We start from the raw sequence: 25,489 nt of genomic DNA on the forward strand, positions 1-25,489 counted from the left end.
TTTCAAGCCCAGCTAGTATCTTTAAAGTCATGATTCTGAACTCTAGGTCCGACATTGTACTAATGTCCGTATTGAGTAGGTCCCTGGGTGACGGTACTACCTCTTGTTCTTTTTGCTGAGGTGATTTTTCTCGTCTTGTCATTTTGTCCAGAGGAGAATAGATGAATGAGAGAACAAAATGCTAACAGGTTTACAACGTCCCCAGCAAATATACTGTATACAAATCAGAAAAGACCTGAAACCAGGGGAAAAGAAAGGGAAAGAAAGAAAAAAGAAAGAGAAAAAAAAGAAAAAAGAAAAAAAGATAAAAACAAAAACAGAACAATACAAAAAAAGCAGAATATGATCAAATATGATCAGGCTAGTGCATAGATCAGTGCCACACACTAGATTTTGGGCATATTTTGGTCAGTTAGAAAAAAGTGCCTCCTAAAATTTTAAAGGAAGAAAGACATATATATACAAAATAAGGGTTGATACAATGAACGGATAGAAGATGACTGTAAAGATGAAAATTATAAAAGATTTTATAAAAGGACTTGATAATATAAGAAGTTGTTTGAAAAAAGAAAGAAGATTTAAAAAAAAAAAGAAAAAAGGGAGAGAATGTGATCAGGCAGGAGACTAGAACAGAGCCATACACTAGTGATTTAGGGTATATTTTGATCTGTTAGAAGAAACTGTATCTCAAAATTTTAAAGACAGAACAACTTATATATATATGCCAAAAATAAGGTAACTACTATGAAGGGATAAAATATGACTCTAAAAATGAAAAATAAAAAAATTTTTTTTTTAAAAAGAGATTGATAAGATGTTGGTTGAAAAAGGGAAAAAGAAAAAAAAACAGTTAACAAAAATTAACTTTGATGAACTAATGATTCATGGTAAAAAAAAGCCATGAATTCTATGTGCAGTATTCCCCTAGCGCTGGAGTTCTCCCGTTCTCCTTGATCGGTAAACTTGGTCTTGGCTTGCTGGCTGTTCGTGCTGATCTTCTGGGGAGGGGCCTGTTGCCGTGGTTTCCAAATGTCTTTGCCGGAGGCTGAATTGCCCCGCCCTTGTCGGTCCGGGCTAAGCAAGCTGCTCGGGTTTGCTCTCAGGAGCTTTTGTTCCCTGCAAGCTCTCAGTACAGCTTTGGAGGACCAGGGTGAAAATGGTGACCTCCCAATCTCCACCCAGAGGAGCTGAGAACTCGGGGCCCCGCTCCTCAGTGCGCCCCCAGAGAAAAGCAGTCACTCCCATCTCCCCGGTCTCCGGCCGCACTCCGTGCTCACCCGGCCTGTGACCGAGCGTTGCTATCTCTGGCACCCGATCCCGTGTGGAGTCTCCAAACCCAGCAGATCCTTGCGGTGCGCTCCCGCGCCGCTCCTCCCGGGGGAGGAAGGGGAGTCTCCCTGGATCTGCCGCTTGTTGGGTCCCTGCTGCAGGAGCAGTGGCCCGACTGGGCCGCGGATCACAGTTTATGGCCACCCCGAGCTGAGAGCCCGCGCCTCAGCTCCGTCTCTGCAGCCGGCTTCCCTGCTCCGATCCCTGGGAGCTCTGGCGCACTCAGGCTCCCCCGGTCTTTCTGTGACCCCAAGGGTCCTGAGACCACACTGTCCCGCGAGGGTTCCACCCCCCGCTTAGCCACTGCAGCGACGTCCCTCCGCGGAGCCGACTTCTAACAGTTCCAATTTTGTGCCCCGCGGCCTAGCACTTGCCAGAAGCGGCCGACGGAGGCCCCTCCCCCGCCGTCTATCCTCCCGAATATCGCCTCGGATTCACTTCTCCGCACGTCCTACCTTCCAGTAAGTGGTCGCTTCTCTGTTCAGAGAGTTGTTGCTACTCTCCTGTTCGATCTCCTGTTGAGTTCGTAGGTGTTCAGAATGGTTTGATCCCTATTCAGCTGAATTCCTGAGACCAGACGAAATCTAGGTCTCCTACTCCTCCGCCATCTTGCTCCGCCCCCTCGTGATGAGTGATTTTTTAAAAAATTTTTTATTATGTTATGTTAGTCACCATACAGTACATCATTAGTTTTTGATGCAGTGTTCCATGATTCGTAGTTTGCATATAACACCCAGTGCTCCATGCAATTCGTCCCCTCTTTAATACCCATCACTGGGCTAACGTATTGTTGGATTCAGTTTGCTAGTATCTTATTGAGAATGTTTACATCCATGTTCATCAAGGATATTGGCCTGTAGTTTTCTTTTTTAGCAGTGTCTTTATCTGGTTTTGGTATCAGGGTAATGCTGGCCTCATAGAATGAATTTGGAGGTTTTCCTTCCTTTTCTATCTTTTGAAATAGTTTGAGAAGAATGGCTATTAACTCTTTAAATGTCTGGTAGAATTCCCCTGGGAAGCCATCTTGTCCTCGACTTTTGTTTGTTGGGGTTTTTTAAATTATTGATTCAATTTCTTTGCTGGTTATGGGTCTGTTCAGGTTTTCTATTTCTTCCTGTCTCAGTTTTGGTAGTTTGTATGTTTCTAGGAATTTATCCATTTCTTCTATGGTGTTATTTTGTCGGCATATAGTTTTTCATGATATTCTCTTATAATTGTTTGTATGCCTGTGGGGTTTGTTATTATTTCTCCTCTCTCATTTGCGCTTTTATTTTTTGGGTTCCTTTCTCTCTCTCTGTCTCTCTCTCTCTTTTTTGATGTGTCTGGCTAGGGATTTGTTAATTTTATTGATTTTTTTTTTCAAAGAAACAGCTCCTTGTTGCATTGATCTGTTCTCTTTTTTTTTAAGTTTCTGTATCATTTATTTCTGCTCTAATCTTTATTATTTCCCTTCCTCTGACAGTTTTAAGCTTCATTGTTGTTCCTTTTCTAGCTCCTTTGGGTGTAAGTTTAGGTTGTGTATTTGAGATTTTTTTTGCTTTTTGAGGTAAGCCTGTATTCAATATACTTTTCTCTTAGGACCACCTTGGCTTCAGCCCAAATGTTTTGGACTGTCATGTTTTCATTTTCATTTGCTTCCATGTATTTTCTTATTTCTTCTTTAATTTCCTGGTTAACCCATTCATTCTTTAGTAGGGTGTTCTTTAACTTCCATGTATTTGTGTCTTTCCACTTTTTTTCTTGTGTTTGACTTCAAGTTTCACAGTGTTGTTGTTGAGAATATGCATGGTATCTCACTCTTTTTCTTTTCTTTTCTTTTAAATTTTATTATGTTATGTTAGTCACCATACAATACATCATTAGTTTTTGATGTGGTTATCTCACTCTTTTTGTACTTGCTGAAGGCTGATTTGTGACCCAGTATGTGATCTATTCTGGAGACTGTTCCATGTGCACTGGAGAAGAATGTGTATTCTGCTGCTTTAGGATGAAATGTTGTGAATATATCTGTGAGGTCCATCTGGCCCAGCATGTCATTCAGAGCCATTCTTTCCTTCTTCATTTTCTGCTTAGATGATCTGTCCATTGCTATTAGTAGTGTGTTAAAGTCCCTTACTACTAGTGTATTATTATCAATGAGTTCCTTTATGTTTGTTATTAACTGTTGTATATATTTGGGTGCTCCCAAGTTAGGGGCATAAATATTTACTGTTGTTAGATCTTCTGATCTTCTTGTTGGATTGCCCCCCTTATTATGATATAGTGCCCATCGTCATCTCTTATTACAGTCTTTTGTTTCAAATCTAGTTTGTCTGATATAAGTATGGCTACACTGGCTTTCTTTTGACATCCATTTACATGATAGATGTTTCTCCAACTCCTCACTTTCAGTCTGCAGGTGTCTTTACATCTAAAATGAGTCTCTTGTAGGCAGCATATGGATGGGTCTTATTTTTTTTTTTTATCCATTCTGACATCATGTGTCTTTTGATTGGAGTGTTTAGTCCATTTACATTCAGAGTAATTATTGACAGATATGTATTTAGTGACTTTTTAATGTTTTGTGGTTGTTTCTGAATATTTTCTCTGATCTTTTTTTGTCTTTCTCTCTCATGGTTTATTGGTTTTCTTTAGTGATATACTTGGATTTCTTTCCCTTTATTCTTTGCGTATTTGTTAGTGGTTTTGATATATGGTTTAGGTTGTATATATCCTCTTCTGCAAATAACAGTCTATATTAAGTTGATGGTCACTTAAGTTTGAACCCATTCTTTATTCCTGTCCTCCCCACATTTTAGGTATATGTTGTTATATTTTACATCCTTTTATTTTGTACGTTTTTTGGCTGATTATTTATTTTTTCTTTTTTTAAAGATATTTATTTATTTGACAGAGAGACAGCGAGAACGGGAACACAAACAGGAAGATTGGGGAAGGGAGACGCAGGCTTCCTGCTGAGCAGACAGCCCGATGCGGGGCTCGATCCCAGGACCCTGGGATCCTGACCTGAGCCGAAGGCAGACGCTTAATGACTGAGCCACCTAGGCGCCCCCTTGACTGATTTTTTAATAGAAATATTCATTTTTACTGCTTTTGTGCTTCCTGCCTTCATTCTGTCTCTTTGGTCTTTCTTTCCTACTCAAAGAGTCCACTTTAATATTTCTTGCAGGGCTGGCTTAGGTTTTGTTTGCCTAGGAAACTATCTCTGCTTCTATTCTGAATGATAGCCTTGCTGGAGATTTTTCTTATTCAGCACTTCGAATACATCATGCCCCTCCCTTCTGGCTTGTAAAGTTCCTGCTGAAAAATCCCCTGCTAGCCTTATGTGTTTTCCCTTGTAATTTACTGTCTTCTTTTGTCTTGCTGCTTTTAATATATTTATCTTTATCACTATGTTTGTCATTTTAATTACAATATTTCTTAGTGTGGATCTGCTTTTCTTGATTTTGGTGGGAATTCTCTGTACTCCCTGGATCTGAATTCCCTTTTCCTTCCTTAATGAAAGAAGTTTTCAGCTATTATATCTTTTTTTAAAAAGGTTTATTTATTTATTTATTTATTTATTTATTTATTTATTTATTTATGAGAGAAAGCGAGAAGAGCAGGCAGAGGGGAGATGGAGACGCAGGCTCCTTGCTGATCAGGGAACCTGATGCGGGACTCAATCCTAGGACCCTGGGATCATGACTTGAGCTGAAGGCAGCTGCTTAACCAACTGAGCCACCCAGGCACCCCTCAGCATTATATCTTCAAATAAATTCTCTGTCCCCCTTTTCTCTCCCTTCTTCTTCTATAATACAAATGTTATTACATTTTATGGAGTCGCTGATTTCTTAAGTCTATTTTTGTGTTCCATAATCCTTTTTTCTCTCTTTTGTTCAGCTTCATTACTTTCCAGTAGTCTGTCTTCTAGGTCATTAATTCATTCCTCTACTTCTTCCAGCCTGCTGTTCATTCCATCAAGCCTGTTTCTCATTTTGTTTATCAAGCTCTTTATCTCTGCTGTTACTCCTTATCTCTTTGTTAATTGTCTCACTGATGTCCTCCAATCTTTTCTCAAGTCCAGTACAATCATTACTTTAAAGTACAATCATTACTTTAAATTTTCCATCAGGCAGGGCGCCAGTGTGGCTCAGTCGGTTAAGTGTCTGACTCTTGATTTTGGCTCATGTCATGATCTCAGGGTCATGGGATCAAACCCCATGTCAGACTCTGGGCTCAGCATGGAGTCTGCTTGTCCCTCTCCCTCTACTCCTTCCCCCACTCATGCTCTCTCTCTCCCTCTCTAAAAATAAATAAATGAACCTTAAAATTTTTTTCCATTATATCTGTTTCACTTAGATCTCTGGCTGTGGCCTTGTCCTGTTCTTTCATTTGGGACAAATTCCTCTGTCTCCTCATTTTGTCTAGCTTTCTGTACCTATTTCTCTGTGTTAGGAAAGTTAGCTGTGTCTCCTGATTTTGAAGGTAATGACTTTATGAAGAAGAGGTCCTGTAGTGCCCTACCATATAGTGTCCCTTTCTCCCCAGGGCTTGGTGCTTCAGGGACTCTCTCCCGTGTGTGCTGCATATACTCTGCTGTTGTGTCCTGGCTACTTTATCCTTCAGGCCAGTCATCTCTAGGCTTTCTTTATCTGTTGTGGTCAGTGTTTGGTCCCTGTCATGAATGTGGCATATTTTAATTAGCTGTGCTCTGGTCTGCTTGTGAAACGAGACCTGTCACCACCACTACCAGAACTGAGACTCCACGAGACTCCCGTATTGGGAGATGCAGTGTGAATAGACATTTGGGCTGCTCTTCTGGATGAGGGGGCCCATTGCACTGGGACCTAGGTGAGCATGACTGGGAATGGTGGTTCTTCTGGAGCACAGGGGATGTGGGGTTTGGTGTAAGCAAGTTAGGTAGCCAGTGTCATCACTGGGCTGGTTTTTGCAGGTGGCCCTTGCTTATGCTGAGGGATATGGCAGGGAAATGGCACCTGCCAGTTCCTTTATTCACAGAGGGGCCTCTCCATTAAATGCTGCTTCTCTGGGATGTGTTCCTAGATGAGCAAATAACTGTGTGCCTTAGGTGTTCTTCAGATCACTGTTTCCATGCTGTATGTCCGAGGGTTGTTTGCCTTGCATTTTCTCCAAGAGCAGTCCCAATGTCCTCCAGGCTCTCCCAGAGCAAGCACACTGACATTTAAAACTCCAGGCTCTAAGCCCTGCTGGTTGTAAGAACTCATGAAATTCTGACCCTCTTGCTTTCCATGCCAATTGCTATGGGGATTCATTTTCCCTGTGTGCTCCCCTGTGTGCTAGTCTGTCTGTTGCCCCTCTCCATAACAACAGCTCCCTCCCCATTGCAGTGGCCATGATCTGTTTCTCTCCCAAGCCACATCTCTGCACTTCTACCTTCTTTGATGTGGCTTCTTCTCTCCCATTAGTTGTGGAGTTTGTTCTGCCAGTCTTCAGGTCAATTTCTGGGGTATTTAGGATGAATTATCGAATTATATTCATGGGATGAGGTGAACCTAGGGCCCTCCTACTCCACTGCCATCTTCCCAATCCACCCCCCCTTGAGTTTTCAGTTTTGGATATGATGTGGTTTTCTGTTGTGGAGGAAGGCACTTTCTCTTGTTTCTCCCCAAGCCCCATGAAAAGTTCCTCTTCCTAGCCTCAGAAGGCAGTAATATCCCAATATTTGGTTAAGTCATTGTCAAACCTGTATCATTTTAACCAGGGCATGTTGTTCATAGCCAGTTCTGTGTAGTGGGGCCAGATTTAATTTCCTCACTTGTACATATTTTGTTTTTGTTTGTGTTTTTCCTTTTTTAGAGTTAACAATTGCTTCTTATGTTTATTTGCTTCTTTCTCTGTGTACCTATCATTAAATCCTCTCCAAATCCTCTGACTAATTTATCCCCAAGCTCCACTCAAGAGGGTTGAACATGTCAGGTCATCTACCAGCTTCCTTTATTGGAAATGTCTCTCCAAGAGCTCCCTCTATTTGTGGGCTGATGTCTGCTGTCTGTTCCCTTGGCTGCACAGGTGCATACATAGGTGTCATCCAGGGATGTCCTCTCACCATTGTCTTTGGATTTTCCTCCATCTCTCTCTTACCATGGGCTTCTTATTTCCTGAATGTGGTGTCCTTTCCTTTCTGGGTTTATGTCTTTATTGGGTGGAGCACACCCTCTGGTAGCTTTCTGAAAATGGGTGCATGGGAGATAAATTTTTGAGCATAGCATAACTAAAAATGACCTTATTCTGCCCTTATTCTTGATTGATAATTTAGCTGGGTATACTTTTCTGGATTAGAGAAGTTATTTCTTAGAATATTTTGTTGAAGACATAGAATATTTCCAGAATTTCAAATGTTCCCTTGTGCTGTTTCTCAGTTAACCCACCTCCCCCAAGGAGTTACTACTCCACCTTCTTTCCCTGTGGATTGGTTTTGCCTGTTCTAACTACTCCTTAGTTTATGGCTCCTTTTGCTCAACAGAATGTCTGTGATAAGCACCCATGTGGCCGCAGATTCAGTAGTTCATTCATTTTTTGCTGTGCTACAAGTTGCTACGTTAAACCTTGCTATGCATTATTGATTCATTCTCTTTCCCAATAATAAAGACTTAGATTATTTTCAGAATTTGGCTAATATTAATGATGCTGCTATAAAAATTCTTGTGCATTTTGTTTTGGGTGGACATATTTGCCAATCTTTCTTCAGTGTGCACCCACAAGTGGAATTTCTGGGTCGAATGATAGGCACATGGGCAGTTTATTTATTATTTTATTTTATTTTATTTTTTAAAAGATTTTATTTCTTTATTTGACAGAGAGAGAGACACACACAGCGAGAGAGGGAACACGAGCAGGGGGAGTGGGAGAGGGAGAAGCAGGCTTCCTGCTGAGCAGAGAGCCCAATGTGGGGCTCAATCCCAGGACCCTGGGATCATGACCTGAGCCAAAGGCAGCTGATTAACTACTGAGCCACCCAGGCGCCCCAGGCACATGGGCAGTTTAGCTTATGTTTTGTCCAATGGTTTTCTAAAGATATTTACATTCCCACTGGCCAATCTTATGACTTGTAGTCACTCTATATCCTTTATGAAATGAGGTATTGTCAGTCTTTTAAAATTTTACCCATTTTGGAAATGGTGTAGTGATACCACATCATTGCATTAATTTTCATTCCCTGATGACTAAAGCTGCTCACTGAATATTTGGATATCTTTTTTTTTTAAAGATTTTATTTATTTATTTGAGAGAGAGAATGAGATAGAGAGAGAGAGGATGGGGGGGTCAGAGGGAGAAGCAGACTCCCTGCAGAGCAGGGAGCCTGATGCGGGACTCGATCCCAGGACTCCAGGATCATGACCTGAGCCGAAGGCAGTCGCTTAACCAACTGAGCCACCCAGGCGCCCTGGATATCTTTTCTTCTGAGGTTCATGTTCAAGTCATTTGCTTAGTTTTTTAAAAGTAAGATTATTTGTATTTCTCATTGACTTATAAAAATTTATTATATATCCCAATGTGAGTTAATTGTTGTATATATACAGTGGTGTGTGATAAATGCTTAATAACTGGCTCTTTATAAAACAAAACAAAAAAAGCTCTGATTCGTTCCATGTGCCAGTTCCCATGGTATAGTTACACCACAGCTCTCATTGTGATGTTCTGAACACAGAACTGGGAAGAACTGATACAAGTTCTTCCAGCACTCCTTTGGTATGAGTGTTACACACAACTCTTCCAAGTCAGGGACTTGTTTTTCTCATCCTCTTGATGGTGTCCTTTTTAAAAAGTCAACTTTATTAAAGTATGATTTACACACCCTAACATGTACCTATCTAAAGTTTCTATTTGCTTAGTTTTGGGAAAATATGCACCCGTGTGACCACTGCCACAGGCAAGATATAGAACTTCTCCATCATCCTGAAAATTTCCCATGTGCTCTTAACCCCACCCCGTTGGACCCTGGGCCCAGGAAACTACAGAATTCCTTCCCATCTAGGTCAGATTTGTGTTCTCTACAGTTTCACATAAATTAAATTATATAGTATGAACTCTCAAGGTTTGGCGTCTTCCCCGAGTGTATTGAGATATATAAATATGTATATGGTTGCCTTCTTTTTGTGCTGAGTAGTATTCCATTGTGTGTATATAACACAATTTGTTTATCCACTCAGCTGTTGATGCACATATGGCTGGTATGAACATTCATGAACAATTCTTTGTGTGGATTTGTGTGGCTACTTCTCTTGGGTAAAAAGCCAGGAGTGGGATGTCTGGGCCACATGATTTGGTGTATGATTGAGAGACTGCCAAACTGGTTCCAAAGTGACCATACCTGTTTACATTCCCTCTAGCAAATGTGTATGTTTCAGTTTCTCCACATCCTCGCTGACACTCAGGGTAGTTAGACTTGCTAACTTGAGGCATCCTAATGGATGTGTTGTGGTATTCATTGTGTCCTTTGATGAATAGTAATTTCTAATTTTAATGAAGTCCAGTGTAATGACTCTTTCTTTTTTTTTGAGACTTATTTATTTATGTTTTAGAGAGAGTGTGTGTGAAATCGTGTGAGTGGGGGGAGGGGTAGAGGGATAGAAACTTTAAGCAGACTCCCCACTGAGCAAGGAGCCCAACGCCGGGCTCAATCCCACCACCCATGAGATCACAATCTGAGTCAAAACCAAGAGTTGGACACTGAACTGACTGAGCCACCCAGGTGCCCCTGACTCTTTCCTTTTATGTTTAGTGTTTTTGATGTCTTTGCCTACCACACGTTGTGAAGATATTCTCCCGTGTATCCTTTTGGATCTCCACTATTTTACCTTCTGCATTAAGCTCCAATATTCTTGCCCTCCATGCATTAATTTTGTGCATGATGTGAGGAAGTAGGCAAAGTTTGTTTTCCCCATACAGACACGCAGTCAGCTGCCTTCTTTTTGTGTTGTGATCTGGTTGTCCATTCTCCTACTGAAGGGTGTCTCATGGTGTTTAACATTTAGGCCCTCCAAAGTCTGTGGTGAACTAATCCACGTGTTTTTGATGCCTTTCATGTGCACACACGTGAGGTCTTCTCCAGGAGAGCCACCCTGGGGTGTAGGTTGTGCACAGGTTCAGCTTTTCTGGATGTACCAACTTGCTCTGAAACATGAAGACTCACCTGCAGCACAGAGCAGACCTTGTTTCTACCCTCCCGGCCATGCCTGCTGTCATCAGACTCAAACATTTCTGCCAGGCTGATGGGTCTGGGGGACCCCAGGATTTGGTGATTTGCTAGGGGACCTCCCAGGACTCAGCACACAGAGCAGAATCAGCCCAGGGCAAAGGTGCATGGGGAGAAGCCAAGGGATACTGGGCACACATTTCCAGAGCTCTGCCCATTGAGGTCACACAGGACATGCCTAACTCCCCAAACAGGAGCTGTGACAATGTGTCGGATGTGTCATCCCCCAGGGAGCTCATCAGAGGTCAGCACCCAGGGTTTTTATTGGGGTCGCGTTATGTGGGCACCCTCTGCCTGGCTTGTACGAAAATTCCAGATCCCCAGGAAGAGTGGGTATTTAGCACAAGCCATAGTATTTGTACAGTTTATGCCCAGCGAGGCCCTCCTATCATATGGGTGGAAACCCTCCCCAAATCCACATTCCCATACAGCCCCCAAGGGCCCACCTTGTGAACAGGCCTAAGGACAGCTGTCCCTGGCCTGTGGTGCTAGCTCTTAACTACACGGGCCTGTGGAGTCCATCCTTCTGGAGTGCGGGGGCTGGAGACGGTCTGGGTTCCGGGAAGTCAACACTGAAGGGTGGCTCTTCCCCAGACACTGCCATCAGACTATTCAGCCTGTATGTCCTTGAATGTGTGTCCACATGCCAGACACACAAGTCACTGGAGGCACCTCCTGGACTCTACTGAAGGATAGGAACCCCTCAGCTGGGGGACAACCACAGACCGCCCTTACGCGGAGGGTGTCAGGGAGGGGTCTTTGTTGGAAATCACAGACATGCAATCTGGTTAAACCAATCAAAATAAGAATTTATTGGAGGGATTGACAGCTCACAGAGTGAGGGGTGATGGAGAAACCAGCTCAGGGGCCAGGGCTACACTGGGTCCAGTGGCAATGATGAGACACAGCTCTGGAGGAGATAGCTGATCTTCTCTCCCTTCACTGCACATAAGGTTCAAAGGCTTGGGGGAGCCCAGCTGGCCTTGCCGGGGTCACTGCCAACCCAGGTGAGGAGGCAGGGCATGTTGACTTGGGAAAAGTTAGTACTTGAGGAAAGTCAGTGGGACAAGTGCACAGTGGGGAACGGGTGACCAGTGTCCACCGCGGGGCCCAAGGGATGGGACTAGACACTTGTCTTGGTGCTTAATAAAGAATCCAGGCTGTGCAGATGAGTTCTTGAGCTTTGGAGTTCCCTTAAGATCACTCAGCAGCAGGACTTCTGAGTCGAGGCGGGCACGCAGCAGGCCTGGCAGGAGCCCACGGGCCGGCAGAGCAGGGACACGCAGGAGGAGGGTCTGCAGCAGGACGAGGAGCAGGGGCTGGGCTGGCTGCAGGAGGGGGCTGAGCAGAGGGAGGCCTTGCAGCAGACAGGGGTGAAGCAGACGGGCTTGCAGCAGACAGGGGTGAAGCAGATGGATGCACCGCAGGCTTCCTGGCAGGGGGAGGAGCTGCAGCAGGAGGGCTGGCAGCTAGACTGTTGGCAGCATGAAGAGGCCAAGCAGGGGGAGGCCTGGCAGCAGAGAGGGGTGCAGCAGACAAGGGTGCAGCAGACAGGGGTGCAACAGACTGATGTACCACAGGCTTCCTGGCAGGGGGAGGAGCTGCAGCAGGAGGGCTGGCAGGAGCTGGTGCAGGCTGACTGGCAGGGGCTGGACCCGCCGCTCACGGGGGTGCAGATAAGGGTCAGGCAGGAGGCTGGGGTGCAGCTGCTGGGGGTGCAGCCACTGGACTGGCAACAGCTGGGGGTGCAGCAGGGGGCGGCGCAGCAGGGGGGCTCGCAGCAGCTCTCTGGGCAGTCGTCCACCTGCCAGGAGGAGTCGGGGCAGGAGTCCCAGGAGCCGGGCAGGCAGACGTGGCTGCCGTAGCTCAGGTCGCTGGAGCAGACCGACAGGGTGGACGCGGCCATGGTGGGGGCGGTGGGGCTGGAGGAGGGTGTGCGTGTGAGTGTGAGTGTGTGAGTGTGTGTGTGAGGGGCTCGAGCTGTCTGTCGGCTTTTATATTGGGTGTGTGTGTTGTTCCAGCAGCAGGCCCGACTCGTCTCCCTTCCTTGTTGGTGTTTGGAGCCCAGGGGACTCTCATTAGCACCAGCTCTATGTTGGGTTCCATGAGATGTTTGCTTAGCTATAAAACTCCTAGTATATTTTGGGGTCTGTTGACTCATCCTAAGCTACCTCTGGTCCAGAACATACATTGAGCTAGATGGTGTGAGTCTGTAAATAGCATGTCCTGGGGTTGGATTGGCTGTGTAAGAAATCCATCTATTCGAATCCTAACTGCCCTTTTGTGGACACCTGGGTGGGTCTTGTGCACACCAGGGGCCTCTGCTTGTCAGGGGGGCGCAGCTGCCAGAGGAAGAGAGGGTGTGGAGCCGGACATGTTCTGGTTGTGACTCCCTGGTCCTCTCTATGGTGCGGGGAGTTCCCCTGAGTGCACATGCAGGTGAAGGTGGGACAGTCAGGTGGCCACACTTTCCATGTCCTTGGGTGGCCATGTGGGCCACTTCTGCCTGACCACTCACCAAGCCCATGGATTCTGCTTCTGTCCATGGACTTTTTACACCCCAAAGGCTGCAAACCTTGAGTACAAACTGGAGCGCCCTATTTTCTCCCCTACAGGAAGTGCAGCTCCCAAAAATCCTCCATAGGAAAAACAATGGTTGCTTTTGTGTTTCCTGTTGATTTTCTTGATTGTTTTTTTAATTTAATTTTATTATGTTATGTTAGTCACCATACAATACATCATTAGTTTTTGATGTAGTGTTCCATGATTCATTGTTGTCGTGTAACACCCAGTGCTCCACGCAGAACGTGCCCTCCTTAATACCCATCACCAGGCTAACCCATCCCCCCACCCCCTCCCCTCTAGAACCCTCAGTTTGTTTCTCAGAGTCCATCGTCTCTCATGGTTCATTTCTCCCTCCGATCCCCCCCCTTCATTTTTCCCTTCCTTCTCCTAATGTCCTCCATTCTATTCCTTATGTTCCACAAATAAGTGAAACCATATGATAACTGACTTTCTCTGCTTGACTTAGTTCACTTAGCATAATCTCCTCCAGTCCCATCCATGTTGATGGCAAAAGTTGGGTATTCATCCTTTCTGATGGCTGAGTAATCTTCCATTGTATATATTGACCACATCTTCTTTATCCATTCGTCTGTTGAAGGGCATCTCGGCTCCTTCCACAATGTCCCACAATTGTGGACATTGCTGCTATGAACATTGGGGTGCAGGTGCCCCTTCTTTTCACTACATCTGTATCTTTGGGGTAAATACCCAGTCATACAATTGCTGGGTCATAGGGTAGCTCTATTTTTAACTTTTTGAGGAACCTCCATACTGTTTTCCAAAGTGGCTGTACCAACTTGCGTTCCTTGGGTCAGCCCAGCCAGAAACCTAAAAGTCATCCAAAGTCATCCAAACCCCTTTCTTTCTTCTGCAAATAACATCCAAGTGGCCACCAAGTGGTTTTGCTTCCTTCTGCTAAATAAATTTCCCTCCTTTCTGATCCTTTTATCTTCCAAGCATGAATTTATTCGCTGTGGAGCCCAATCCCCCCATGTGCTGGAAACGGTGGCAAGCTAGAGAATGCACGGGTGCACAGGTCACGGCCCCGTGGAGGCCTGCTGGCCAGGGGAGGCAGGCACTTGGAGCCCCATGGTGGCAGTGAAGAACGGGTTCAGCAGCACCGGGCCCAGAGGAGTGGCACCACACCCCAGTGGGAGGGCTCTGGGGGTGCTGGGCAGTGTGTGCTGACCCTGCTGTGTTCATGGGCTCCAATTCTCACCCTTCCTGGACATTCCATTTCCAGCAGTGGTTCTCACCCCAGGCCTCTCACCTATGAGGACGTTCATGCTGGGGAAGAAAGGGGTTCTAGGAATTCAACTAAACTATGGCTGAGTTGTCTTTCTTTATGTCTTGGGTTATAAAACTGGTGTAGATCTGAGTCTGGCCCCCTGTGCTCAGCTTCTGGCCCTTCTGGAGATACAGGAACTGATCTGTAAGCTGAAAGTGCATGGCAGGGTAGGGAGAGGGCGATGTTTGCCGTCTCCGCCAGACGTAGGTATGCCGGCTGAGGATGGCTCGAAAAACTGGATAAAATACAAAAATGTCTGTGCAAAGCTTCTGAAGGCTACTGATGAGACTGAGCATTGAGGGCCAACATGTGGAGACGGGGAGACTTCAGAGAGGCAATCTGGCATTTCAGAGGGGCTCTTCGTGAAGTGCAGTGGATGAATCTTGGTGTGGGGTGTGAGGGGAAGTAACCAGCTTGTAGAGAGGCCAGCAGACGCAGCATGGACCCAAGGGGACAAGACCCCAGGGAGATGGCAGTCCCCGAGAAGAGCTCTAGAGCTGCAGGTGGAATCTCAATGCATTTGCCCAATTTTTATGCTATACAGGAAAGATACTAAGAAAGCCAACGGAAAACCATTAAAACCCAAGCAGAGCTTCTGCAGCTTCATTGCCATGGGGACTCATAACCCTGACGGCTGGCCAAGGAGGAGTGGCTCTCGGGTGGGACCCCTGGACAGCTCAGTCCCAGGAAAGGGGAAGCCAGACGTAGAGCAGCCTCACGTCGGTATGAGTCCTCTGCCCCACTCAGGCCGCCAGCCAGGGCGAGAGCTGAAACTCTTCAGAAGGAGGGAAATTCATCCAGAGCTGCTAGAATTTTTCAGACAATGTCAAACATTCAATCAAGAATTACAGTCATGCCAAGAGACAAACAGATGATAGAAACAAGCCTGAGATGACAGTGCTGGAGTTAATCAGGCACAGACTTTCAAGGTAGTGGTGGTGAAAGTGCTCAGGGAAATAGGTGTAATGAGGGAGATCTTTATTGTAAAACTGAAACATAGACCAAGAAACCAGTAGAAATTCTAGACTGAAGAGAACACAGGACTGGCATTTATGAATTGACCGATGGATGTTCTGGTTGTGGGTGGGTGGCGGACAGGGGACGGACAGCAGGAATGGAGTAATGGGACAGTGTCTTTAAGGGGCCAAAAGAAATGACTGCAGAACTGGAACAGAGCTCCCCAAGAATGCCATTTGGAGGTGAAGGTGCCACAAAACCTCCACAGGACAATGTCTGCTGCCAGACCAGCAGACACAGAGCGGATTCCACACCAGAAGATGCACTTTGAAGTCACTATCCCGGGAAGCTTTTAGGTAGGATGGCCGGAAGGCAGAAGTGAAGGAAGATGGAGAACCTACAAGGATAAACAGGAAACTGGCCCACATTTCCATTCGCAATGTTGTATGTTGTATATTTACAGTTTCCCGGGGGCTCTACGCTGTAGTAGAGATGAACAGTGCAGCTCGAGCAGGTGAGGAGCTGAGGTGTGCGGGGGTCTCAGGGTTGCTCCAGAAGCGGCCCGTGTGCCCGTGCCCGTCAGACTTGACTATCCCAGGAAGGCGCACTGCAGCCTCTGGGCTGACCTCTGAGACAGTCACGAAGCCACAGACAACAAGTAATGAATGGGAGAGGGGAGATAAATAACAAAAATACCCCAAAGCAGTCAGGAAATAGTTTGTAAAAGGAACATAAAACATTTGAGACAAATAGGAAACATAAAATCAGATCGCAGATATAAACCCAATTATCAATAATGAAATTAAATGTAAAGTATTAAATATTTCAATTTACAATAAAGATTGTGATTCTGCACAAAAATGGAAAACCTACATGCAAATTCTAAGAACTAGATCCTAAATATAAGGGCACAGGAAGTTTGGAAGCACAAAGATGGGAAAGATACAAACAAATACACAGGACAATGTGAGATTCTATGCAGCTGCAACCAAGAAAGCGAAATCTTTATGTATTCATAGGAAAGGAGCTCCATGTTATATTGTTACAAAAAAACAGAGGGGGTAGAATATGATGCAGTTTGTATTTTAAAAATGTATATACACAAATGCTTTATACATGTTCGCGTACCTGGATAGAGAGAATAGATGATAGAGTCCCAATCTTCATTATTCATGAATTACTCACTAAAATTTATTTGTAACCCCAAATCAATACTCACAACGTGTGCGTGGTCATTCGCGGACATGTGCAGAGTGCTCCAAATTTAAGACTTGGACACGCGTTCCCAGCTGAGGTGGAATGAGGCTCTGCCTCCTTGTGTCAGCTCGCAGACTGTAAGCCTGTCCTTTACTGTCTCCTTCGTGCTGTGTTTTGCACTTTATGCTGTGATTTTGCTGGTGAAATTGGCCTCAGGCATAGCGCTGAAGGTCTAGGGTTCTGAGCACAATGGGGCTCATATGCTTTGTGGAGGAAATCCACGTCAGATAAGTCTTGCTCGGTCGTGACTTAAGGTGCCATTGGTGGTGAGTCCACTGTTAAATAAGATGTATGTCAAGTATTTATTAAATAAGTCGCTTTAAACAGAGACACACATCAAGCCAGCAATGTATTGAAGGTTGCTGAAAATATGACCAAAGCTTGCAGGGACCCAACCCTGTGTTCCTCTGGGAGTGATGGTTCAGTGTTCCCAGATTTGCTAATTCAGTGTTTTTGGTGACTTTCTAGAACCTAGCAACTGTGACTAACGAAAATGCACCATGTGCGTGTGTGCACGTGTGTGTGCAGACAGAGAATTAGAAACAGAGAGACACAGAGACATGCAGAGAGATAAAGGGCGGGGGGAATGTAGCTGCTTCCTGAGAGGAGGATGGGGTGCTAGTAGGCAGGGCCGAGGGATGCTCACTCTCCGTGGTCACATTGCCGATCTTTCTGTTGTGTCCTGTGTCTGTGCGCTACCTAGTGACGTGGTGGGTTGTCTGGTGTCGTGCGGGGCACGCGGTGAGGGAGTCGGCCAGAAGAAAGGCTGCGGGGGGACTGATTGGGGCCGTCCTGACAGATGAGGCTGCCCCAGAGGAAGACGAGGGCAGTGACCACCACTGATGTCCAGCCCGGGTGCTCAGGTGGCTCACGCATAACCACAGCCCAGGCCGTGTCCTTGTCCCAAGGGGCAGAGGCTTTGGATATACAAAGCCCTGTGGTCTCCAAGCACACAGACAGGTGGAAAGTGGACACACAGACAGGATGCGCTTTGGTGATGAGAAATGCTCTAGAGCTCAGGCCAGGAGGCCCAGCCCGGCAGGTGGCCCTGGGAAGGCACTGACCACCCCTGGCCTCCGGTTCTTCCTTCACAGGGGGCCACAGTCCTGCATCCTCAGGGGGAAGAGGCGTTTGAACCACAGAGAAACTTCCGAATGCCGTCTGCCTGCCAAGCGAGCGACTGCCCCGGGGCAGCCCTGGCTGGTGGCTGGATGTCCATCCCGCTCCTGCTCCCCTGGGACACTGGGTCCGCTCCAGAGTCAGATGCTCCTGGAGGTTTATGAGCTGGACCACATCCAGGCAAAGAAACATTACTCACGTGGCCTGGGAGCCGGAACTAGAGGCTTGTGGGGACCTGGAACACGAGAGCCAGGAGGGATATAAAGACTGTCAGCCTCAGGCACCTCACACACACACACACACACTCACACTCACACGCACACCCTCCTCCAGCCCCACCGCCCCCACCATGGCCGCGTCCACCCTGTCCGTCTGCTCCAGCGACCTGAGCTACGGCAGCCGCGTCTGCCTGCCCGGCTCCTGGGACTCCTGCCCCGACTCCTCCTGGCAGGTGGACGACTGCCCAGAGAGCTGCTGCGAGCCCCCCTGCTGCGCCGCCCCCTGCTGCGCCCCCAGCTGTTGCCAGTCCAGTGGCTGCATCCCCAGCGGTTGCGCCCCGGCCTCCTGCCTGACCCTCATCTGCACCCCCGTGAGCGGCGGGTCCAGCCCCTGCCAATCAGCCTGCACCAGCTCCTGCCAGCCCTCCTGCTGCAGCTCCTCCCCCTGCCAGGAAGCCTGCGGTGCGTCCGTCTGCTGCACCCCTGTCTGCTGCAGGCCCGTCTACTGCACCCCTGCCTGCTGCAAGCCCATCTGCTGCACCCCTGTCTGCTGCAAGCCCCTCTGCTTCACACCTGTCTGCTGCAAGACCTCCCCCTGCTCAGCCCCCTCCTGCAGCTGGCCCAGCCCCTGCTCCTCGTCCTGCTGCAGGCCTTCCTCCTGCGTGTCCCTGCTCTGCCAGCCCGTGTGCAGGCCCGCCTGCTGCGTGCCCGCGTCCTCCTGCCAGCCCAGCTGCTGCCGCCGGGCCTCCTGCGTGTCCCTGCTCTGCTGGCCCGTGGGCTCCCGCCAGGCCTGCTGCGTGCCCGCCTCGGCCCAGAAGTCCTGCTGCTGACGGGGCCCGTCCCCCCCGGGGCTAGCTGGGCTCAGGACCCACCCAGTGACGGTGGTCCTCCCAGCCCCCCCTCAGTCCAGTCCTGACCCCAGGACGGGGTCCCCCATGTGTCCACTCCCCTGACCTGACCTTGACCTCCTAGCTCCCAGGCACGCTGACCCCGCTGCTCCCCGGGAGGTGCCTACACCTGCTCTGGTCCCCTGTCCTTCCCTCCCAGTTTGTCTGCTCGGGTCCCTTGGCCTCAACGGCCGACCTGTCAGCACCTCCTCGGGCACCCCAATAAACTCACTTCACCAACGGATCTGCTTCCTTTCCTCTGACCCTCATGGGGGCGGGGGGATCCCAGGGTTTTGACCAGACACTGGTCTCCTTCCGCCGCGAACATTTCTAGGAATGAGGGACTGAGAAATGGCGCAGGGCAGGGGCCTGACTCCTCTGGGCAGGGCCCCGGGCTGGGAGCCACGCCCTCGCCCAGGACGGTCAGTGCTGCTGGGCCCTGCGTGCCCAGGGCTTCCCGAGGCTGGGCATCTGCACACGGGTCGTGGTCTGGGGGTTCTCAGCCCCTGGCCCGTTTCCACCCACTGCCCCAGCTGGGCAAACCGGCCCCAGACAAGCGGGCCTGGGGGCTGCAGGCAGCACAGCCCCTATGGGCCTGGGGTCCCCCTGGGGTCCTCCCGCGGGCTCTACCCATTTCTTGGAAAGGTGGTGTCATGGGGGAGGCACTGCTCCAAGCTCCTGAAGAAAACGACTAGGTTTGAAACAAAATATTAAGGGTGGGTGGCAGGGCCCCAGGATCCCGTCCTGGGCTGGACTCAGGGCCACCATCTGGTACGTCTGGACTCTGCCTGGGAGCACGAGGGACTCAGAGTCCCGGTGCGGGGCCTTCCCTGTGAACTGAGAACCCCGTCAGGCCACGATTGCTGTGGACAGTGGCCTGCTCTGGTGTCAGGACGCCAGTGGCATCGTGTGAGGACACTTGTGCACAAGGGCGGGGACATCCAGCAAGAACCCCGACCCAGGGCTCCAGAACTGTTGCCAGCAGTGGCCCAGTGGCCCCGCCCCAGGAAGGACCAGACAGAGGTCAGCCTTCCCCTCCCGCGCCCTCCCCTCCGGGCCCGTGAGCCCCTCACTCTCCCCGCGGCTGTGTCCATGGCCAGAGCCCACAAAGGGAGCCCGTGCAGGCCCCTGGCTCTTGGTCTCCTTTCTTGAAACCCCAGCCACCTCCCGCCCCATGCCACACTCCCCACCTGCTGCAAGTTCCTTGCCCACACCCTTCTCCCCGACCAGGGTTTTACCTAATCCTTCCATTTAAAATCAGCTCTGTCCAGGTACAGTTTACATATAATCAGACGCACCCTATTTCATTGTACCGTTTGATGAGTTTTGAGAAAGGTCTGCATCTTGCAGCCTCCACTGGGGGCACGAGGTATCAGCTTCCCTCCTCTACCAAAGGTTTCTCTGAGTCCCAAGTCTCCATGCCCGCCTGCCGCCTGGGAGCAGGTGCTCCCGGAGCTGCTGAAGTTGATCTTTTCTGGAGCATCCAAGGGAAGGAAGTGTACAACAGGCATGCTCAGTGTCCGGCTTCTTTCACTTGCCTCTTCGGTTGCATACCATTATAGTTAATTTCTTTTAATTGACGAGTAGTGTTTTATTGAATGGATGTATTGCAGCTGTTTATTCACCTGTTGACGTCCATCTGGGGTGTCTCCAGGTTTTAATGGTTATGAAGGAAGCCCCTGTAAGCACCTGTACTCTGCATGTTGTCCTCTCTCGGGTAAATACCTAGGCGTAGGCTTGCTGGGTCCTGTGCTAAGTGGGGTGAGCAGGGTGATATTTGCCCTTCCTGATGGCTACTGTGTGTGGGTGGATCAGCTTCCGGTGTGCCTCTTCGTGGTTGTCTGAAGTGTCTGCTCAGAGGCTCTGCCCATTGTTCTGCAATCAGACTGTATTCTTATTCACTGTAAGTGTTCTTCACTTATTGCAGGTAACAGTCATTTATCATATGTGTACATTGCAAATTCCCCCACCTGTGCCTAGACTTTTTACCTTCCTTTTTTTTTTTTAAGATTTTATTTATTTATTTGACAGAGAGAGACACAGCGAGAGCAGGAACACAAGCAGGGGGAGTGAGAGAGGGAGAAGCAGGCCTCCCGCGGAGCAGGGAGCCCGATATGGGGCTCGATCCCAGGACACTGGGACCATGACCTGAACTGAAGGCAGACGCTTAATGACTGAGCCACCCAGGCGCCCTGACTTCTCATTTTCTTGACAGTACTTTTCAGTAGCTGACATCCTTAATTTTGATAAAATTCAACGCATTCCCTTCCTTCAGTGGTGCTAAGGAATTTTTGCCCAAAACTGGGGTCATGCCTGTTTTGTCCTATGTGTACTTCTAAATATTCTATGGTTTTAACTGTCATGTTAAGTTTTATAATCCCTTTCAAGTTAATTTTTGAATATGTTGCTCGTTGTTTCCAGCATCATTTGTTGAGAAAACTATCCTTTCTCCACTGACCGGCCCTTGCCAAAAAATCTATTAACCCTATATGTGTGGGTCTATTTCTGGACCCTGCTCTGTCCGGTCTTCAGCCTTTGTTCTTATACCCATAACACACTGTCTCCATCAACACAGCTTTAAATGAGGTCTTGAAATCCAGCAGTCATCCAATTCTGTTTTTCTTTTTCAAAATTAGTTGGCTATTTTAGGTCCTTTACATTTCTGTATCGATTTTAGAATATATTTTAGAATCAGCTCATCGCTTTCTAAAGAATAACTTGCTGGGATTTTTATTGGAATTGCACTAAACTTGCAGGTAAATTTGGAAAGAATCGACATTTTAACAATATTGAGTCAATTCATAAACATAATATCTATTTCTAGTCATTTAGGGTAACTTTTTTTCTGCAATACACTATCATTTTTAGTACATCGACATTGTACATATATTAAGTTTCTCTATTATTTCATTTTTCAGTGTTTCAGTTAATGGTGTGTTTATTTCATTTCCAAGTACTCAGTGCTACCATGTAGAAATTTAATCAGTTTTTGTGTGTTGACCTTGTATCCTGTGACCTTGCTAACTGCACTTAGGAATTTTAATAGTGTTTTTATATATTCCTTAGGTTTGGACGTGACATTTTCTTTGTGGGAAGGATCTTAACTATAATTCAGTTACTTCAATTGATAGAGGGCTATTTTGGTTTTCTGTTTTTTCTTCTATGAGTTTTTATATGTATATCTTTCCAGGTATTTGTCCATTTCACCTAAGTTGTTGAATGTGTCATTCACTTAAGTTGTTGAATGTGTCAGCATCAAGAGTTGCCTTCTTTTGTTGTTCTTTTAATGTCCGTAGAATCTGGGGCTATAGCCCTTTCTTTATTCCTGATATTATTTATTTATTTCCTTTTCTTGACCAGTCAAGGTAGAAATTTATTAATTTTGGTGATCTTTAAAAATTAGATTTGATTTTATTAATTTTCTCGTGTTTTTCCATTTTCTATTTGGTAGATTTCTACACTTCTTGATTATTTCCTTCCCTCTACCTATTTTGGATTCAACTTGTGCTTATTTTTTGTAGCTTCTAAAGATAGGAGCTTAGATAATTGATGGATTCCTTCTTTTCTAATATAAATTATTAAAGCTATACATTTCCCCCATATGCTGTGTCAGTTGCATTCTATAAAGTTTATTTTTATTTTATTAAAAATACTTCCAATTTTCCATTGTGATTCCTTCTTTGACTCATGGATTATTTTGAAGTGTGTTATTTAATATCCAAATATTTTTTGGTTTTCCAGATATCTTTCTGTTCATGACTTCTGATTTTGTTGTGGTCAAACAACATTCTCTGTATGATGCCAGTTATTTGTCCTATTAAATATATTAAGACTATTAAATATATCAAGACTGGTTTTATGGCCCAGCATATGATTCTTTTTGGTGAATGTTCTATGTACATTTGAAAAAAATGTGAATTCAAGTTCACTGTTGTTGGATGGAATATTGTATACATATCAATAAGGTCATGTTAGTGTATAGTGTTTCTCAAGTGTTCTATATACTTCTCAATTTCATCAAATTTGGAAAACATTTAGCCATTGTCTGTTTAAATATTTTTCTGTCTCCCCTCACCCCTGACCTTTTTCCTCAGGGACTCCAGTTATATTTATGTTAGACCATTTAATATTGTTGCTCCGATCACTGATGCTCTGTTAATTAAAATTTTTTTTCTTACTTTCTTTCAGTTTGGGTAATTTCTATGATTATGTCTCCTAGGTCATCTGCAGTCTTTATTTTACTTTTAAATTCATCCTTTAAATTTTTTATTGTTAATGTTATGTTTCTTACCTCTCGCAGTTCCATTTAGTTCTCTTTTGTATCTTACATTTCTCTCTTCTTTGTGTTCATGTCTTCCTTGAAATCCTTGAACATATTTATCATTGTTGCTTTAACTACCTTGTCTGCTGATTCCAGCATCTGTCATTTCTGAGTTTGTTTGTATAATCTGTTTTGCCTCTTGATTATGGGTTAGATTTTTTTCCCTCTTAATGTATCTAGTGATTTGGGGGCACTTGGGTGGCTCAGTTAGTTGAGCATCCAACTCTTGCTTTTGGCTCAGGTCCTGATCTCAGGGTCGTGGGATGGAGCCCTGTGTTGGGCTTCACACTTAGTGCAGAGTCGGCTCGAGATTCTCTCTCTCCCTCTCCCTCCCCTTCTGCCCCGCCCCCGCTTGTGTGCACGTGCTCTCTCTCTCTCAAATAAAGAAAGAAAAGCATTAAAAAATGTGTCTAGTAATTTTTTATTGGATGCTGGGTTTCAATAAAATAATAGTGTAATACTGTTGAATGTTGTACTTTGTTTCCTTCCTTTAAGGAGTGCTGGGCTTTGTTCTGTCTGGCACTTACCACCTATGGATTGGCTTGATAATTGTGATGCTTCTGTGCTTGTTTTATGTTTTGTTATGGCAGATTGAGAGAAGCCCTTACTCTCAGGCAGGTTTAACATGAGTATTAATATGTGACTTCTGGGATCTGTACTGTGTAACAGATTGCACCCCTCAGCATGTGCTCCTGACACCACACTGGGGATGTGAGAGTGGGGCATTGAGAATATTTTAGGCAATACAGAGATGAAAATTGCTAATTTTGAAGTTAGGAGGGCATTTAGACATACTCTGGAAAAATATGGATCTAGTAGATCCTAATCCTGATTGAACAGGCATCATAAGGAGTGACGGGGCAAATCAAGGAAAAAAACTATCCCATGGATGACAGTACAGGAGGGTGAAGGATGAGCCCAGGATGGCCCCAAGTGGCCAAAGGGCTGCAATACCCACCCACACCCTCTGCTGCCCAGCTGGGACCTCGGGGAATCACAGGAAACCACACAGGGTCCTGCAGGGCGGCAGCATTGTGTACAGAGGGGGAAAGTGGATGTGTGGTCAGGCTGGGGAATAATGACAAGATACATGGAGCCAGGGCTCTGGTCGGTCTTGGGTGTTTATTGGCCAGTTTGCTTAAGTGCATCTAGAGACAGCTGATGGGTTACTGAGCTGAGGGGACAGAGACATGTGGATGGAGGCTGGGCTGACCCTCATGAGGGGTGGGAGATACAGAGGGGAGACCACTGCCACGGGGACTTCCTAGGAGACCTCTGCAAGGTCACACGCTGAGTGTTGATGTGTGGTTTGTCTACATGTGCAGCTCAGCAGCAGACTGGACCAGCAGACACTAGGAATAGTCCATGTGCTGGAGCAATTCAGGACAAGGTGGTCAGGTGCCAGGTGGGACCTGCTCCTGTCCTCAGTGGGGGCAACCCCTTAACATGGGTCAAGACCAGATTGAGGAGTGGTGGCTGGGAGGACCACAGTCACTGGGTGGGCCCTGAGCCCAGCTGGCCATGGGGGGGACATGCCCCATCTGCAGTAGGACTTCTGGGCTAAGATGGGGCTGCAGCAGGCCAGGCACATGGGCCAGCAGAGGAGGGACATGCAGGAGGAGGGTCTGCAGCAGGACAAGGAGCAGGGGCTGGGCTGGCAGCAGGAGGGGGCTGACCAGGGGGAGGTCTCGCAGCAGATGGGCTTGCAGCAGACAGGGGTGCGGCAGATGGATGCACCGCAGGCTTCCTGGCAGGGGGAGGAGCTGCAGCAGGAGGGCTGGCAGGAGCTGGTGCAGGCTGACTGGCAGGGGCTGGACCCGCCGCTCACGGGGGTGCAGATGAGGGTCAGGCAGGAGGCCGGGGTGCAGCCACTGGGGGTGCAGCCGCTGGACTGGCAACAGCTGGGGGCGCAGCAGGGGTCTCGCAGCAGCTCTCTGGGCAGTCGTCCACCTGCCAGGAGGAGTCGGGGCAGGAGTCCCAGGAGCCGGGCAGGCAGACGCGGCTGCCGTAGCTCAGGTCGCTGGAGCAGACCGACAGGGTGGACGCGGCCATGGTGGGGGCGGTGGGGCTGGAGGAGGGTGTGCGTGTGAGTGTGAGTGTGTGTGCGTGTGTGCGTGTGTGTATGTGTGTGTACGTGTGTGCCAGGTGCCCTGACTTTCTCTTCGTACCCTCTCGGCTTGTGCTATTATAGCGGTAGTCTCTCCACACACTCCCCTCCTTGGTGCCTAGAGCCGGGTTCTGCAGAACCAGCCACAGCCCTTTTACTTCCAGGAATCCTTGTTCAGTTCACAAAACTCTGGAAATGGACCTGGAAGTCTCTACTTGTTT

General features: G+C 47.3%; 3 protein-coding genes and 1 pseudogene across 3 annotated transcripts in view; 2 read left to right on the forward strand and 2 right to left on the reverse strand.

The window, feature by feature from the left end:
* The window catches only part of TSPEAR (thrombospondin type laminin G domain and EAR repeats), a 163,297-nt gene that overhangs the window by 72,813 nt on the left and 64,995 nt on the right, over positions 1 to 25,489 (forward strand). The gene's annotated exons all lie outside the window — the stretch shown is intronic.
* LOC114226399 (uncharacterized) lies at positions 11,754 to 12,455 on the reverse strand. The gene is made up of 2 exons (XM_088023672.1): positions 12,402 to 12,455; positions 11,754 to 12,353 (listed from the first exon to the last, which is right to left on the reverse strand). Exons 1-2 carry the CDS (start codon positions 12,453 to 12,455, stop codon positions 11,754 to 11,756), a joined length of 654 nt encoding a protein of 217 aa, XP_087879798.1.
* On the forward strand, positions 18,085 to 18,783 carry LOC114226400 (uncharacterized). Its single transcript, XM_028126483.1, has one exon. The coding sequence runs from the start codon at positions 18,085 to 18,087 to the stop codon at positions 18,781 to 18,783; it is 699 nt and encodes a 232-aa protein (XP_027982284.1).
* Positions 19,264 to 25,213, reverse strand: LOC114226411 (uncharacterized; annotated as a pseudogene).

The sequence above is a fragment of the Eumetopias jubatus genome, unplaced genomic scaffold (genome assembly GCF_037043125.1).
Source record: "Eumetopias jubatus isolate StellerSeaLion01/CBP00866 unplaced genomic scaffold, mEumJub1_p1.0 scaffold_1, whole genome shotgun sequence".
Lineage (NCBI taxonomy): Eukaryota > Metazoa > Chordata > Mammalia > Carnivora > Otariidae > Eumetopias > Eumetopias jubatus.

What these genes read in the sequence shown, in the direction of transcription:
- LOC114226399 (XM_088023672.1), bottom strand. Translation starts at nt 12,455, where the DNA reads ATGGCCGCGTCCACCCTGTCGGTCTGCTCCAGCGACCTGAGCTACGGC. An exon ending in ACCTGAGCTACGGCAGCCAC is followed by an intron (nt 12,354 to 12,401) that starts GTCTGCCTGCCC and finishes TCCTCCTGGCAG; the next exon opens with GTGGACGACTGCCCAGAGAG.
- LOC114226400 (XM_028126483.1), top strand. Translation starts at nt 18,085, where the DNA reads ATGGCCGCGTCCACCCTGTCCGTCTGCTCCAGCGACCTGAGCTACGGC.